The 17,364-nt window shown below is 35.0% G+C and overlaps 1 protein-coding gene across 1 annotated transcript in view; it reads right to left on the minus strand.

Moving 5' to 3' along the window:
* The window catches only part of LOC136040138 (pituitary homeobox x-like), a 58,528-nt gene that overhangs the window by 29,673 nt on the left and 11,491 nt on the right, over positions 1–17,364 (minus strand). The window contains exons 2-3 of the mRNA XM_065724253.1: positions 5,304–5,464; positions 3,433–3,528 (exon numbers count right to left, since the gene is read on the minus strand). Coding sequence (XP_065580325.1) covers positions 3,433–3,528; positions 5,304–5,464 — 257 coding nt within the window. The remainder of the gene's footprint in view (positions 1–3,432; positions 3,529–5,303; positions 5,465–17,364) is intronic.

Below are 17,364 nucleotides of genomic sequence, written 5' to 3' on the forward strand. Positions count from 1 at the left end.
AGGGCTAGAAGATAGGTATAAAATGTCTTTATTCTAAGAACTACTTCTCAATAATACGGAAACAACGAAAATCTACATTATAACTATGGACTATAGACAAGCTCTTTACGCTAAATTTTGACTCTTTCTCTCAATTCTACTTTTTAAAACTGTAAAAATTTTAGGGTAAAGAGCGGGGGATAGAGGAGGGAACAGCCCCTTTCATATACGGAGTAATTTCTTTTCGTTTTAAGTAATTTCGTTTCGTTTCGTTTCTTACTTTAAGTTAAAAAAAACTTGTTTTTTTATTTAATTTCTGAACGTTTTTGAATCAATGCATGTTTTGATTTTGGCTCTCCGCAGAGGAATAATTAAAACGAAATTTGCATTTTTTTTTTTTTTTTGGCTAAATGGCTTTCTCATAATTTTGATCGAATGATTTAGAGAAAAAAGAGCGGGGAGGAAGCCTAGTTGCCCTCCGTTTCTTTGGTTAATTAAAAAGGCAACTAGAGCTTTTTATTTTTTAAGAATCTTTTTATTAGTAAAAGATATACGTAACTTATAAATTAGCTTACGTATTCTCATGTTTTTATTACATATATGAAGGGGTTCGCCCCCCCCCCGTCTTTACACTAAAGCTTAAATTTTGTCCCAATTCGTTAAGAGTGACCCCTAGAGTAAATAGTTGAAATTACTAAAAATGCTTTAGCGTAAAGAGCGGGATATTAGGAGGAGGTGAGCCCCTCATATGGGTAATAATTTCTGTTCGTTTTAAGTTTTATTGCTGCTCCTTACTTCCAGCTGAAAAAAACTTTTTCATATTTATTTTTTCATTGTTTTTTTAAATAATGCTAGTAAATCCTGCGCTCCCTTCATGGAAATTTTCTTACCATGACAAATTCCTCAATGGAAAGTTCCCCCAGCCTATCCTCCTCTTCCAAACCCCTCCCCCAACAAAAAAATCCTCCTGAAAACGCCTGTACACTTCCCAATAACCATTACTATATGTAAGCACTGGTCAAAGTTTGTAACTTGTAGCCCCTCCAACTGGGACTGTGGGGGATTAAGTCGTCCCCAAAGACATAGTTATAAGGTTTTTCGACTACGCTGAATAAAATGGCTATCTCAGAATTTTGATCCGTCGACTTTGGGAAAATAATTAGCGTAGGAGGGGGCCTAGGTGCCCTCCAATTTTTTTGGTCACTTAAAAAGGGCACTAGAACTCTTCATTTCCGTTCGAATGAGCCCTCTCGCAACATTTTAGGACAACTGGGTCGATACAATCACCCCTGGGAAAAAAAAACAAAACAAAAAAACAAACAAATAAACACGTATCCGCGATCTGCCTGCTGGCAAAAAATACAAAATTCCACATTTTTGTAGATAGGAGCTTGAAACTGCTACAGTAGGGTTCTATGATACGCTGAATCTGATGGTGTGATTTTTGTTAAAATTCTATGACTTTTAGGGGGTGTTTCCCCCTATTTTCTAAAATAACGCAAATTTTCTCAGGCTCGTAACTTTTGATGGGTAATACTAAACTTGACGAAACTTATATATTTAAAATCAGCATTAAAATGTGATTCTTTTGATGTAGCTACTGGTATCAAAATGGTATCAAAACTGGTATCAAACTGGTATTTACTTTTTTAGTTTTGGTTACTATTGAGCCGGGTCGCTCCTTCCTACAGTTCGTTACCACGAACTGTTTGATTATATTACAAATATTCTCTTTTTCAGTTATTATATCAGGGAATGAAAACCTATTTAATTTTATCTATTAAGAAAAAGAATTTTACTTTTTCAATTTTATTTATATAAATAAAATTTAACCTTTAACCTCCTTAGAGTATATTAAACGCTATATGCATGTTAAATGTGTTCAATATCTTGTAGCAATTAAATGTTTCTCTTTGTGCATTAAAATTTTATATTCAGATACCTACTGGTACGGAAATTTAGCCCACTACGCCACTGCAGGTGTGGGTGATCCTAACAGATAACAAGCTGAGCATGTTCGATGAAATTAGGTTCCAACCCGGGTTTTTAGCCTGTTGGTAAAATGAATTTGGACTATAACTGAAATTGGGAGAAACAAAAATACGCACCATCGCGTTTTACATTTCTCAATTTTGAATCATGCCTTCAGGGAAGCATATATCTGAACAATCAAAACTCTCCTGGCGAATCTAGAAATTTCTAGCCTAAAATGTATTTGTTCATGTTTCAGCTACCAATTTTTGCAAAACTCGGCCTTGTAAGGTTCAGAGGCTCGAGTCTCGGAGATATTCTCCACTGGATTTGTGTCGGAAATAGGAGGACAACATTATTAAGCCCATAATTTTCTTGAGGGGCTTTTGAGTCAATGCTAGGTGAAGAATTCCCCCATCTTCCGTACAGGTAGCATGATTCAAAAGTATCAGGGGTAAAATATTACCACATTATGTTCAAGGCTATGCAATGCCAATGTAACGGTTACATTGTTCCACTTTTCTGTGAGGATGGGGCTAAAATGGAACACAGCCGTATGACCTCCAGATAACTCAGGAACCAAATGACAGCGTAATCATCATCGCTGTCAATGCCACCGTTGGTTTGTCGGTGGTCATCGTCATCATTGTTACAAAGTATATTCCGCCGACATCTGGGGGGGGGGCTAGTTTGTTTGATATTTGATAAGGAGTGCCAAAGAAGTCTGGAAAACTTAGAATTTTAGGGGGCCAAGATCCACCCCCCCCCTGCATAAGTGCTCGGCACTATTTACTGTGATTATTATTTTTGTTGTTGATAATTATCATTTTTGTTGTCTTCTATGTCATTGTTATAGTCGTAGACATTGATCATGTTGTTCTGGGACCATCATAGTTACTATAGTCGTTGTAACCCTTCAAAATCATTGACACTAATTAAAAAAATATAGGAGGAGGGGAGGAAATTCCCGGCCCCAATATCTTTTTTAGACGATTTTTAGACTTTTTTTAGATTTTTTTTTATTATTATTATTAAAACAAAATAGTCCACAGGATTTTTCTTTCAGGGGAAGTCTCAAAAACTCATCAAAGGGTAAATTATATAAAAAGAACGTAGATATATGGTGGGAAATATACAAGAATTATTTTTTTTTAGAAAACTCAGGTTGAATATAACCGTTCCTGCGTGACGTTACAATAATTAAATTATGAGTGTGTTGATTTTTTGCTCAGCTATGGGAATTACTTAGGTGTTATTTCGTCTAGTTAAATGTGCAAGCTGTATTTCACCTGGGTTATGTTTCACATGGGCTGAGCCCTGTCTGGGTTTAGTTTTACGAGGTCAGTTTTGCTAGGGGGTTGACTTTTGTCAACTTGAGTTATTTATGGATTGAATCTTATCAAGGGGAATTTTACCGGGTTGAGTTCTCCCCTGTTGAATCCTGTATGTTTTCATGTGCCCAGTGAAGTAAATACATCTTACCCGAACTCTCGGCTCAGTTAAATTTGTCCACAACGCAATTTCTTCCCTTGTGCTCATATCCGGATATCTGTTTCTTGAAAATGTAGCTTCAAGTTCCTAAAACAAAAGTATATAACTTATCACCTTTTATGGCTTCAAGCTATTAAAGAAATAATGAAAAAGGTTTCCCTACGAGAAGTATATACCGGCATCGGAACAAGCACCATCTCACATGAACATACAAACTTAAAACGAACATAAATAACTTTGAGTGATGAAATCAAATTTAAAACGAACACAAATTACGGTGAATAAAGAGTTGAAGTTGATATAGACAGAAATTGCTAGAAATAAGAGTGGGAGAAATATATTGCTAGAAATATCGTCCCCAAACCTCATAAGGAATTTTATCTGTGCTTCACTGAAAGCTATGTTTATTGCTTCAAATCTTACTAATTGAAATTTATGTTATGTTTCTATTGCTAAAAATCTTCTTTACTTTTGGAAAATTCGATGTAAAAGAAAGAAAAGGTTGATGAAACTTGCATCCTCTTAGAATCAAAAATATCCAGAATTAATGAATAATTATTATCATGAAAATTAGTATCGTGGTTTAACTTTAAAACTAAAATGATGATCATAAATAGATTAATAGCATTATTTTTGGGGGACGATGTGAGGCCTTATTGACTTTTATTTGATTTCTTTAAGATGTTAAAATGATACTAACAGTAACGGGTTGGGTTATTCAACATGATTTAGACACATAACACTACAGCACAAGATGCAAACAAAATTTAAACAAAATCATTAGATAACCTCAATAACCAGAATACTAAGAAGTGTGAATGTAGGCTTTCGAGGAGCTGCCAAATGCTATTACATAACTAGAAAAGAGTAGAGCAATATAAGTAAAATCTGTCTATTATAATTAGAAAAAGTTTTCATTTTTAGTTGCACTCCAGCCCTAGGAAGCCTCAAGGGGGTGATAACCACAATCTTGTTCACTTTAGGCTTGATTTCTTTATTCATTTTAATTTCAGTTCGATTTAAACTTGACTTATCATATGGAGTTGTTTCTCCTCGTTTTAGGCACTCAAGGTCTAACACGTTGCCCTTATATCAATTCTAGCCCATAAAAGGGCACAAGAACTTTTAATATTCGGTCGAATGAGCCTTCCTCAAGTTTTTCTCTACAACCATCCATTCTAAATGCTGAGTCCTTATGCAAAACCACCGTAAAAAATTATCAGAAATATTTATATTATCTTACAAAGAAACCATCTCATATTATCCCAATACACTTTTTCTGCTAGTTAGTTAACGTACAGTTAACGTAATTACGTAATTACAGTTAACGTAAGAGTTTCAAGTATATCTTCGGTCAAAATGTCTGCTAGCGTATTAGCCTCAATAACTTTGGGCTATTTAGCTGAAATTTGCAGTAATTAGTAAGAACGTAATATTAAAAGCTGGTAAAGAAGTAATATAAATATAAGTAATCAAGTAAAGGATGAAAATTAGTAATTAAGTGATAGTCAGTTTAATTTAAGGCATTTCTTTCTTTTGAGCTTTTTTTTAGTGCTGCTGTTTCTTGCTTTTAATAAAAACCCTTCTTAATCAACCTGCACAGCTTATACAAAATGGACCCAAAAATACTAAATAACTCTTAAAACTAAAATTTTAATAAGATCAAAATTGAAAGGCGAAACATTTTGGAATAATTTTATAATGAGCAGCGCATAATTGTTCTCTCTTTTTTTAAATTCCACATCTACTTTTTGGGTTGTAATTCTGATTTTTTTTATTATAATTAATAATATTCTTTTGGATATTTAATTTAAAAAACACATATTTGAGTGCAAAGTATGGTAAGTTATGTTAAAAAATACCTGGAGTTGCTGTGATGTAAAATGTGTTCTTTGACGTCTTTGACGTTTCTTGCGAGAATCTTTATCGTCATCGGATGTTGTTGTTGCACAGTTGACTTCGGGAGACGGCTTGTCTTTTGTATTAACTGTGCAATGCTTACTGGTGTCATTTGTTGGTTGTTCTACATAAGAAAAAAAATTAGACTAATATAATACAAAATTGCTTATGTACTCAAACATTTTGTTGTAAGATATGTTCTAATTAAAGGTCAATTCGTTTATCGCCATGCTGAGGGATGAAAGCAAAAGTCTGTTTTGGGTGTGGAGAGAGCGGGCTTCAAAAACAGTGGCAAAAATAGAGATTTGTATGAAGATTACAAATAATTCAGGAGGGTTGCAACAAACTTTATGTTTCAGGGAGAAGATAAGCGGCTCATCCAATTTCTGGGTCAGCACTTTATAGCGATTTCGAATTCAGAAAGTTTGATCCAGTTTTAAATTTCTTATTACATTTAGCTACTCATTACTACAGCTATTATTCTTTCACTTTAGTTTTACATTTGTTGAACCAGCCTATGAATATTAATATCTTAAAGCGGGATTGTCATTGCTTTAAACTGAAACTCCCTATTTTGCCGATGAAAAGCTACTGTCAATCGAGAAGTAATATGTTCAAAAAATGTTCGTGAAGCTCACTGCAACCAATGAATCGAGAACATCCAATCACAATTATTGTTTTGCCAGACCGTTCATCAGTCCATTCATTTAATATTTTGAAATTACCACATTCTATGACAGTCAATAAGTTTAATGCTGTTTTCCTTGCGGAAGATTGCGAGAATTATCACATACCATTTCCCGAAATATCTACTTTCAGAACCTCGAGTCACACATAGCCAAGAAACTATAACACCTTTGCGCTGACTCGATTGCCTAAGGTGGTTCTATGCTGTGAAGAGTTGCTAGTTGTAGCAGTGCTGTTTTCTAAAGTGTGTCAATAGCGAATCTGGTAAAGAAAACAGCAGCACCATAGACCCTGTTTTGATTCCCTTTTAACTTACGATTTTGGTGAGTCGTGAAAAAAAGACAATAAATAGTGTAAAAGGAAATGCACCACTTCTGGTGCTTGATTAAAAAAAGTTTTTGTCTGATGGTAAAATACTGCTTTTGATTTCAAGATTCGCGTGCGCAAGTTTGGAAATAAGAGTGAATTTTACGGACAGGCAGGACACATGAATTGATAGAAAAATGGTAAAAGTTTATGTTTGACAGGGAGTGTGAAAGGGGCCTACGTTTTACCATAGAACGGGTAACCAATCAAGGAATTTACTTCATTGCTAACTTTACTTCCAAACTTTAAATCATTCGAAGACGCCGCATGATATACTGGGGACATACGGTACGGATGGATGACGGCAAGGCTACTACATGACATGTGTTAGTGGACCCCCCCCCTGGCCTTTGCAAGTCAGGGAAGCCTAAATTCCACTGGGCCTATTCCATGAATGTAGACAATGCTAGAAAGGCCTTTGCTGGAGGAGCTTTGGCTGCAGGCGCGGAAAAGGTCAAGCTGGTAATTTACTATACCTGTCGCATGTGCCTCCAGGTGTATGAGTAACAAAGTCTAAGTCACTATTTTTGGAGAAAAATATCAATATGTACTAAAGGTGTCAACAATTATTGGTAGCATAGAACTACACGTAAAAATCCCCTGGCACTCTCCTACAATTATATTTGTTGGTTGCAAATTACATCGCTGGGGTTTCAAACTTTTTGGTTGCCTTTTGAAACTCAGTTTCTCCCACAGATCTACAAGCAGTCTTCCACTGCATAAATATAGCGTCATATAGTTAGTAGTACATTAGAAAATTCCCCATGTAGGTTAAAGTCTCCTTGAAAAATTCTTCTGGAGCCCTTCAAGGAGTTTAAGATAACAGTATCTAAATTTATCAATTTTGATTTGTACTTTGATTGTACAGGGACAGAAAACGCAATCTATTTTTGTTAAGATTATAGGAAATCATGTTAAATGTTTGAATGCACCTGGGTGAAGTAAAACTGTCTATTCAGTATCAGATTAAATAAAAAAAAAACACTTTTTTTTACTGCAAGTAAGGAGCAACATTAAAACTTAAAACGAACAGAAATTACTCCGTGTATGAAAGGGATTGTCCCTTCCGCAACGCCTCACTCTTTACGCTAAAGATTGACTCTGTCACAACTCTACTTTTTGAAACAATGAAAAAAACTTTAGCGTAAAGAGCGAGGCGTTACGGAGGGGACAATCCCTCTCATATACGGAGTAATTTCTGTTCGTTTTAAGTTTTAATGTCGCTCCTTACTTGCAGTTAAGAAAAAACTTGTTTTTTGTTTAATTTCTGAACGTTTTTGAATTAATGCATGTTTTGATTTTGGCTCACTGCACATAAATTATTAAAACGAAATTTGCATATGATTTTTTTTTTGCCAAATGGCTTTCTCATAGTTTTGATCAGATGATTTTGATAAGACAATGGGTGGGGGAGGAGGCCTAGTTTTTAAAATTTATCAAAGAAAGGTTACTTTCATTATGTTTTCCTTTCTAAAAATACTGCTGCCCCCCTCCCTGAAAAATTACCTGTACGTATTCGGTAGAAACTATGGTGACTTTCTTGCAATTTTCTTTAGTTTTTCATTCAAAACAGCTCATTGTTTATCAGCTCTATTTCTTTCAAAAATAAAGATTGAGGGGATACATAAAAAATTGGACCGCCCAATACCCCAACGCATCATTAAATCTAAAAGGTAGGCATCCAAGGCTGTCAAAAGCAATTTTCGCTCGTCCGACGAACAAACAGTGCTTCTTGGCGTTTAAAAAATAGCTGGAATTTTTTTTTCTGGAATACCAAAATCCAGTTGTCAATGAACAGAGTATAATCCTATCAATTGGTAAAGATGTAATCAAGGAATTTATCCATTTCCTACTGGAGCTTCCTCCTGTCAACCCATTCCCTCAGATTTATTATTTACATCTGAATCGAAACATCCATATTACATCCCGCAACATACGGCAGCTCATTTCCATCGATTGAAATGATTAAAGTAATCTAGATCCTATCGATGGAACCACCTGTCACTTCTAATTATATAAAACAATAGAAATGATTAAGTCTGCTTGACCACCACACAATATACTACTGTAAGTATTAGCCAGTCTTAGCACGTACGGATAAAGCTGAGTCCCAATTTATAATTAATTCTCAGCTAAAAGTTATTATACAAACTTAAAAGGTGATTGCCAAAGGCTTTGTTCAGACAAGTTATTTTTTGGTCAAAATAACTCTTTTCATTAAAAGATGCTAAATCTGTATTTTAGGGAGATTAACTGTGGAAAAGGAAATAATCGTGAAAACAGAAATTGCAGTGGGAAAAAAACTGTTTGCTGGGGAAAAAACATCCCGGTGAACAAACTTAGTTTTTTTTTCTAAAACTGAAAATCTTGGTTTGTTGCGTGATTTTTTTTTTTTTTAACCAAATAATTCATTTATTATGAAAACCTGTCTTTAGAAAATAATTTGAGTTAGTTTTTTATAGTTTATATTTCTTTCTATTATTTAGCTATAAGCAAGGCCGTATCTTTTTAAATCCACTCCTTTCAAATGTTTAATAAATGAATTGGCAAAAATTCTATTTAATTTAAGACAGCTATTTAGTTTTCAGCAAAGAGAAAATAGCACTCAAATTTTTAGGATGTTTTGAAGGGGTGTGGGCACCAAACTTAAGTATTTTTTACTTTTTAGTCAACCATATTGGCCATAGGGATGGTCAGCAGTCGTTTTCATAACATTGCGCAAGAAAAAATGGCAGGAAATCACATTAAGTATATTATTGGCCTATTAGCTTTAAGCACAGTGTTAAAGCAACATTTTTTTTAAGTCTCATGCTCAGGGTTAAATAAATAGATAGAGTCAGAAAACAATATGGATGGATATTCAAGTAGGATTCAAGTAGGAAAGATTGTAGTTGAAAGATTGGTTTGAATTGAATGCAAAGAAATGTGTTATAAATACTTTCTAAACATTTATACTTTTTTTTATCTAAGTTCAAACGCTTAAGTTTGGCAAAAATAAGCTTTTAAAAAATAACTGAAAAACTGCATGGGATGTAGAAATAGCAGCCAAATTCCGAAATTAGCTTAAAATCTTATATAGGCCTATCGGTAAATTTAGAGATAAAATTTAGATTAACGAAGCTTTCTGAGATAAATTCTCAACCTAAATGAGGGGGTGTGAATGTGCTTTTAGACTCGTTGCTCCGCCCACTTTTGCTTTCAAGGCCTGAAAGATTATGAGGAGACAGGTACATTCACATTTCTTTTAGCTTTGAATATAAATCGAAATAAATCTGGGCCTAGAGTTTACCAAAGAGATTACGTCTCTTATACTTACTTACTTGTACTTGTAGCGGGACCAGACAAGGGACCAGACTCTTATACCCTAGGCATTCACAAGATAATTCCCAGGATTAACGATGGATCCTTAGCCTAATTTGATATTCATTTTCTAAGTTAGACTAAAATTTTAGTGTAGAGGGCAAAAAGGATAAAGCTAGAAATTCGAAAATACATTCACAGACCTTAATTAGGGCTGTAGATAAATTTCTGAAAATGTGTGCCATTTATCGCGAAAAAAACTCAAGCTCATCAAAAGTTCTAGATGAAGTAATTGTCAAGTTTTAGGCTTGAATACATCACTGGGACACCAATTTAGGTTGTTAGTTCATTTCCGAAAGTTTTACTCTCTTAGTTAGCAAAATGGCTGGCAAGAAAGCTCTTCTTCTCTTCTATTACCTAACATGCAATAATAATTTTCAAGCTAGATTTGGAATCACAATTTTCCCACCTCCATCAGTTTTTAGTTGTATTTTTAAAGTTTGTTTTTTCTTAATATAAAAGTTTATACACTGGAAATTGTCTCAAAGTCGCATAGAAACATATTCGTTAGTCCATTTTCCACTTTGAATTTAACTGCCTAGTCAGATTTTTACAGAACCCAGAGATTTGTAAAATAAATTTTGTAAATATTTTTGTCTGAATTATAAAAGCTTTTCGTACTCCATATAGAGGAAATGGCAGTTTTAACAACAATTGCAAGGACAATTAACCTGGCAGCGACCACACAAGTTTGTGGTATCAGAGTTCCCTTAGTACCATGAGACTCCGCTATTGGACAAAACAGTCGATGTTGCAGCACATAACATAAAGGGTTGATTCTAGGTTGGAGATATCCAACAGAGAGCTAATCCAGGACTGGGTGATTCTGTGACCAATTTTTCAATTTGAAGCACCCACCATGCTGGGCTCGGCATAAACAGGGTGTCATAAAAGTATGACTTTTAGTAGATTCAAATAACTAGAAGGATTGGGGAATTTTGATTGTAGTTTTGATAGTTGTTCAACCTTGACTTGGCAGTACTGACGATTAATTATTGATGCTCAATGGATCCTCTAACATCTGTTTTTCATTAAAACTTGGTTAATAGTATTTTTCCTCCCATATATTCTGGTTAGCAGTAGAAGGGGGTATGAGAAATAGCCCAAAGACAAAAGTAACTAGGATTGGGAACTGTCTACAGAGGAAACTCGAGTTTGTTAGGGGAAAACAAAAGTCGGTATCGTATAGTTAAATACAAAAACCTGAATATAGTAATGAAAAGCTGTTGGTTCAAAACCTAAAAAGTCACTGTTAATTGTGGTGTTTATTATTACGTATTGGTTGCCTTATATTTAACTAACCACATAAAATAGCCGTTAATTTCAGGTCTTGTTAGTTTGAGATCAGTAGAAATTCGTTTCAAATTTTTTCTTCTTTAATTTATCATAAATTCTGGCAAATCTATCAATTATACTATATCTTTTTATTCTTTTATTTGTTCTATTTTATAGGTAGGCGTGCGGTGTAATGCACGGATTAGCTACATTTAAATATTTTTACAGTCTCTGTATATGAAATAGATGTGGTTTTATTGTGATTGTGGTAGATTATTCTATTTGGTCACAAATGTGCTAACAGTTTTTGAATGAAATTCACTCTATAAGGCAAGGAAGAGTAAATTTGGCAAAAAATATACGTGCTTAATTTCATGAATTTCATGAATCCTTATTCGAATTATATATAAAACTTTTTTTTTACTTCCCCACCCAAAAAAATGTCTTCGTACGCACCTGACTAACATTATTCACATCACATAAAAACATAAATTTGAAACACTATTTTTTTTTCAAAATAATAAAAGTAATTATTACTATCTGTGCTTTCCTATCCTCGAAACAGAATTGAACGTACATTGTCAGGTAGAACCAACATCATAATAGCTGTTACGATGTTGTGCATAGCTCTTATCCTAGAGATTAAGAATATCATAACTTAAGCCATGTAAAGCCCTTTTAAGCTTGAATTTAAAGTCATATAAATCCCAGTTCAATCAGCTCTGCTTATTTCTGAGGCTAGGTAGCAAAATTGACGTTTATGGGTTATTTCAGTCATAAGGCTTATAGTTATTGGACTGTAATAAAATGGTGCGAAAGCAATAAAATTTAACCTTTCTTCATGAAGGCTACTCCTTAGTGAACTATACAAGTTTCGGCAATAAATATTGATAGTAGGAAATGACAAATTATTAGTAAATGGTTCTGGGATTTTAAGTGTTCATGCCTACTGAAATATAACTAGAGGTCTTTAGCAAAGTCTGGTTTTAGAATAAGGTTCCTCTATTTTGACTCCCTCCTGATGGTCCTTCTCCCTGAGGACAGTCTTCCGCATAAAACAACAAAAGGAGATTTTGTAGTTTCAATAAAAATGCTATATTTGATCAAGGTTTGATATCTGTGAAGATTTTTAGGTGTGTAATGTAAGAAAAAAGAAGCACAACTGTTAACTACTGCCCATTTGTGCTATGTTGAACTTTTTGTTTAAACTTTTTCTTACCGTACGGTTCTTAGGATAACCATAAGTTTCTGTTTTTTGTTACTTTTTACTGATTGGGCTATATCCTCTTTTTACGGTTGTAGCAACTGCTTGACTCCTGTAAAGAACCTTGATTTGAAAAAGGTGTTTTCAAAGAAACTGCTTCTGAGACGAATTTCCCATTTATATGGAATAGGGAAGAGTAGCTGTTTTCATTATTCAACTGAGAAGTAGTTTATAGTTACGAAAACGATCATTAAGACATCAAACAGTTCGTGGGAACGAACTGTAAGTAAGAAGCGACTCGGCCCAATAGTAATAGAAACATTAAAAAAAGGGATTTTAATAACAACAGGTGCATCAAAGATTGTCATTTTCGGCCAACCGTCTACGGCTAAGCGGAAAGCAGGTCGTCTGCGGTTGGGTGGGACGATGTCGTAAAGAAAGGTTCAAGGGAAATGTGAACTTCCTTGGAGGGTATAAAGAGGTAGGCTTTAAATTAGTTAGGATGGAAGAGGAGCTGCGTAAGCCGTAGGTATATTGGCCTCAGGCGTCTTATTGCTGCGGTGAGTTGTTAGTAGTAATGGTAGTAGTATGCTGATATCAACTACATAAAACTAATTAAGTTGAATGTTACCCATCAAAATCTAAGATTCTGAGAGAATTTGTAGGATTTTATAAAGGGAGGAAACGCCCACAAAAAGTCAAGGAATCTCAATGAAAATCACACCATCAGATTCAACAGACCGATAAATTCTTTTAAAAAGCTTTTCATTCCAATTAAACGGGGCTTGTGTTTCAGGAGTCATTCTTAAATGATTGGAACAAAAATTCGAATTTTAGCGTAAATAGCGATGAATTGAGGAAGGGGCAACCCCCTCATATATGTACTAATTTTTTTTTGTTTTCAGTTTTAATGTTGTTCCTTACTTTCAGTTGAAAAAAACTTTGTTTTATTCAATTTTTAAGTATACAGAGCGGCCTTCTTAAATAGTTTAATAGTGATTCGTCTCTTATCAACCAGTGACAACAAGGTCAGTTCCCCGCACCTGAGGTTAGAGATCCTATAGAGGATCCACTGAAACTATTGCGCCGTCTGTCAATCGCGTCGGTTATGCGTTGCAAACTCTGTTACATTCAGCATTCTAGAACTTGCATTATGAAATTTGGACATCCGGTAAGTAATCAGCAAGTTATTCGGCTAGTAACTTGAAAATCAATCCTGTAGTTTGCACCATTAGAAATTAAAATATTTGGACTCTTGTACCCCTTTTCAATATCAGTCAACTTTTTGTTCAACTAACATTAAAATAACTTTTTTATTAGTCTAGCAAATGTCTAAGTTTAAAATTGAATTTTGACTTTAGACGCTTGTTTGCCTGTGATTCTAGGCGAAATTAATGGTCTCATGTTTCAATTCTAAATTTTTGGTTCAACCTGCCTAAGACCATAGGTAAGTGTCCCTTGTTTACCTCTCATTCCAGGCAATCTAATGGTCCTATGTCAATTATATATTCTGGGCCAACCTGCCTGAGACTCTTGGAAGGCATGACTTGCTAAACGATAACAAACCGTGTATTGGTCCAATAAGAGAGACACCCGCATACTTCCGCTGCTTACCCAAACCTAATTAATCAAACACTTGGAAAACTATAGGTTCTATCACTATATTAGCTCTATGACTATCTACCTTGGTTCTACTGCCCTAGCAATGATGTATGGACGGATAATAGATAGACATTATATTAACGAATGAACTAACCTCCTTTTAATACAATCCTAATAAGGGGGGAATTAATGCCAGGTTTTTCTTCTCACTCAATTGGACTATCTGTCTTGGCTCTTTAATTAGCCATGACTTGATGCCCACAACTATTCCATTTTAATTCAAAGTCCAATGAGGTGAAACCTACCCATAGAACTTTCTTCAGGAGGAAGCAGATCAGCCTCAGTTTTTTCTAAGTTGCTAGGTCTAGCAAGTGTCATTTTCTCATGAGGAGGGAGAGAGTGGGGTTTTCTAATGGTTATTTTCGATAAAAGGATTACATATTACCTGAAACCAATTTTTCGTGATTTCTCCCATTATACATGTTTTGGTCTTTCCCGAAGATCTGCTACACCATTGTTCTAATCCGTGGTTGCCAAGGCTAAATCCAGGATTATTGTTTGGGAAGGGTTTTAGAATAAAAAAAACTTATAAAACGCATTTTTTTTACATGCATTTTTGTTACGTTTTCACGAGTCAGATTTTTTTGGAGGGGGAGAGGGGGTCAAACCAAGTAATCCCACTGGATACAGCCTTGGTCGGTATAATTGTTTTTGGTTCATCTCTCCATCAGGCAATATATTCACATATCTTTTATTCTTAGTGGTTGGAATATAGTGCTACGTTTTTCCACAGGAAATTAACAGATCCCAAGGATTTGTTTTATGGAGACAACATCTTTATAGGGGTCACCTAACCCTTATCTCTCATTGATTAGCTGAGAACATACGGCAAGCATTAATTTCTTGTGTTAATGGTTTCTACAGCCACAGAATAGCAAATGGTTACATCACAAATCCTGTCGCGTGTCAGGAGTTTTAGAATCCTAACGATGTTTTATGTGGAAGGTAACACTTTAAGAAATTGAGCGGAACGGATCGGAAAAGGACAATTAATTTCTTTCATTTTCACATCGCATCACTGTCATGTCTTGTTATCCAGCTTTACTTCATTGATTCTTGGTAACTTTTAGGCAATGATCACGAAAATCTATGTTTTGGCTTATATGCATTAGTGTACTCTTATGCATCTGCTGTTCAAGGTATATTTGGGAGAAAGTGAGTTTTCTTATATTAATTTCTTATGTAAAGAGTTGTTCTGGAAATGCAATACTCCATTAAATTAGCGCATTTTTTATGTTTTTTAGATCAGATTGTGTTTTAAAAAACTGATGAAACCATCACGAAAGTTGGAATTGCACCTCGACAAATAGAAATAAGGCTTTTGAATGTCCTCATGTTTCCCAAATAAATAAGCTTTACGGTGCTGTAAAAAAATACAAATAGAAATATTTGAACACAAATACTTGGCATTCCGTTGACAGCGTATTTAAATAGAATCTCTAATTCCAGAGACAGCAAAAAGTATCGAGCATTAGTTTAGAAAGAATATTTGTTTTTTGGGTCCTTGAAATTAGTTTTAATCGAAAACTATTTTTCCGCTCCAGCTCTTGCATGTACAGAACTTCTAAAACTTAGTTTACAAGCCAGTATGGCCCAATTACGAGGGGGCTATCTTCCCCTCAGCACCGATACTACCAGACTGTCTTTAGTATGTTCCTGCAAATGAGGACTACCACCACCACCCTCCCGCACCATGCTCAAGTCAGTTTGAAGGCCATTGAATGAAAACTTGGAAATGTAGACCGATGCATCTTCAACATGGGACCTTGTGCAAATGATCAACTACCCATCCTAAAAGTTGGTGCTTACTTATGCATTACCTTTAATATCATTGCTTAAGCGGTCTATAGCAACCATTTGTTTATATTTAAATAAAAAACAAGTTTTTTTGCTGCAAGTAAGGAGCGACATTAAAACTTAAAACGAACAGGAATTATTCCATATATGAAAGGAGTTGTCCCCTCCTCAACGCCCCGCTCTTTACGATACAGTTTGACGCTTTGTCACAACTCTACTTTTAAAACAATAAAAAACTTTAGCGTAGAGAGCGAGGCGTTGAGAAGAGAACAACCCCTTTCGTATACGGAATAATTTCTGTCCGTTTTAAGTTTTAATGTCGCTCCTTACTTGCAGTTAAAAAAACCTTTTTTCTTTATTTAATTTCTGAACGTTTTAATTAATGCATGTTTTGATTTTGGCTTACCGCACATGAATAATTAAAACGAAATTTGACTATTAATTTTTTTTTGCTAAATGGCTTTCTGATAATTTTGATCGGACGATTATGATAAAAAAGGGTTGGGGAGAAGGCCTAGTTGCCCTCAAATTTTTGGTTACTTAAAAATGCAACTAGATTTTCTTTATTTTTTTACGAACGCTTTTGTTAGTAATAAACATAAGTACCTTAGTAATTAACTTACGTAATGAACTTTTATATTTGTGTATTTTTATTGCGTATATAAGGGGGTTTACCCTCTTGTCAATTAAATAAAACCAAGTTTTTTTTTAAATGAAAGTAAGGAGCAACATTAAAACTTAAAACGAACAGAAATCGCTCCGTATATTAAAGGGGCTTTTCCACCTCAACGCCTCGCTCTTTACGCTAAGTTTAGACTCTTTCTCTTAACTCTACTTTTTAAACAGTTTTTGAATCTTTACTGGATCCAGTGTCATTAGGGGGGGGGGCGGAAATCTTGGAACACGCTTAAAGCGGAGAGATCAGGATGAAACTTGGTGGAAAGAATAAGCACAAGTCCAAGATAGGTGACTGACATAACCGGACCGGATCCGCTCTTTTTGGTGGAATTGGGGGGGGGGGGGGAGGAGCAATTCGGAAAAATTAGAAAAAATCCAATATTTGTAACTTACGAACGGATGATCAGATCTTAACGAAACTTGATATCTAGAAGGATCTTGTGCTTTAAAACTCTTATTTTAAATCCCGACCAGATCCAGTGACATTGAAGGTAGTTGGAGGGAGAAACCGGAATTCTTGGAAAACGTGAAAATCGAGGTATCTTACGAATGGGTGGTCAGATCTTAATGAAACTTGATATATAGAAGAATCTTATGTCTCAGATGCTCCATTTTCAACTCGAATTGGATCCGGGGACTTATAGAGGGTTGGAAGGGGGAAACAGAAATCTTCGCAACCGGAAATCCTGGAAGACGCTTAGACCGGAGAGATCGAAATGAAACTTGATGGGAAGAATAAGCACAAGTTATAGATGCGAGATTGACACAATTGGTACGGATCCGTTCTCTTTGGGGGAGCTGGGGGTTGTTAGTTTGGAAAAATTAGAAAAAATGAGCTATTTTTAACTTAAAAACAGGTCACCGGATCTGAATGAAATTTGATATTTAGAAGGGACTCATGTCTCAGAGCTTTTATTTCAAATCCCAACCAGATTTGTTGACATTGGGGGGAGTTGGAGGGGAAAACCGGAAATCTTGTAAAACGCTTATAAATG

Source organism: Artemia franciscana, chromosome 2, assembly GCF_032884065.1.
Source record: "Artemia franciscana chromosome 2, ASM3288406v1, whole genome shotgun sequence".
NCBI lineage: Eukaryota > Metazoa > Arthropoda > Branchiopoda > Anostraca > Artemiidae > Artemia > Artemia franciscana.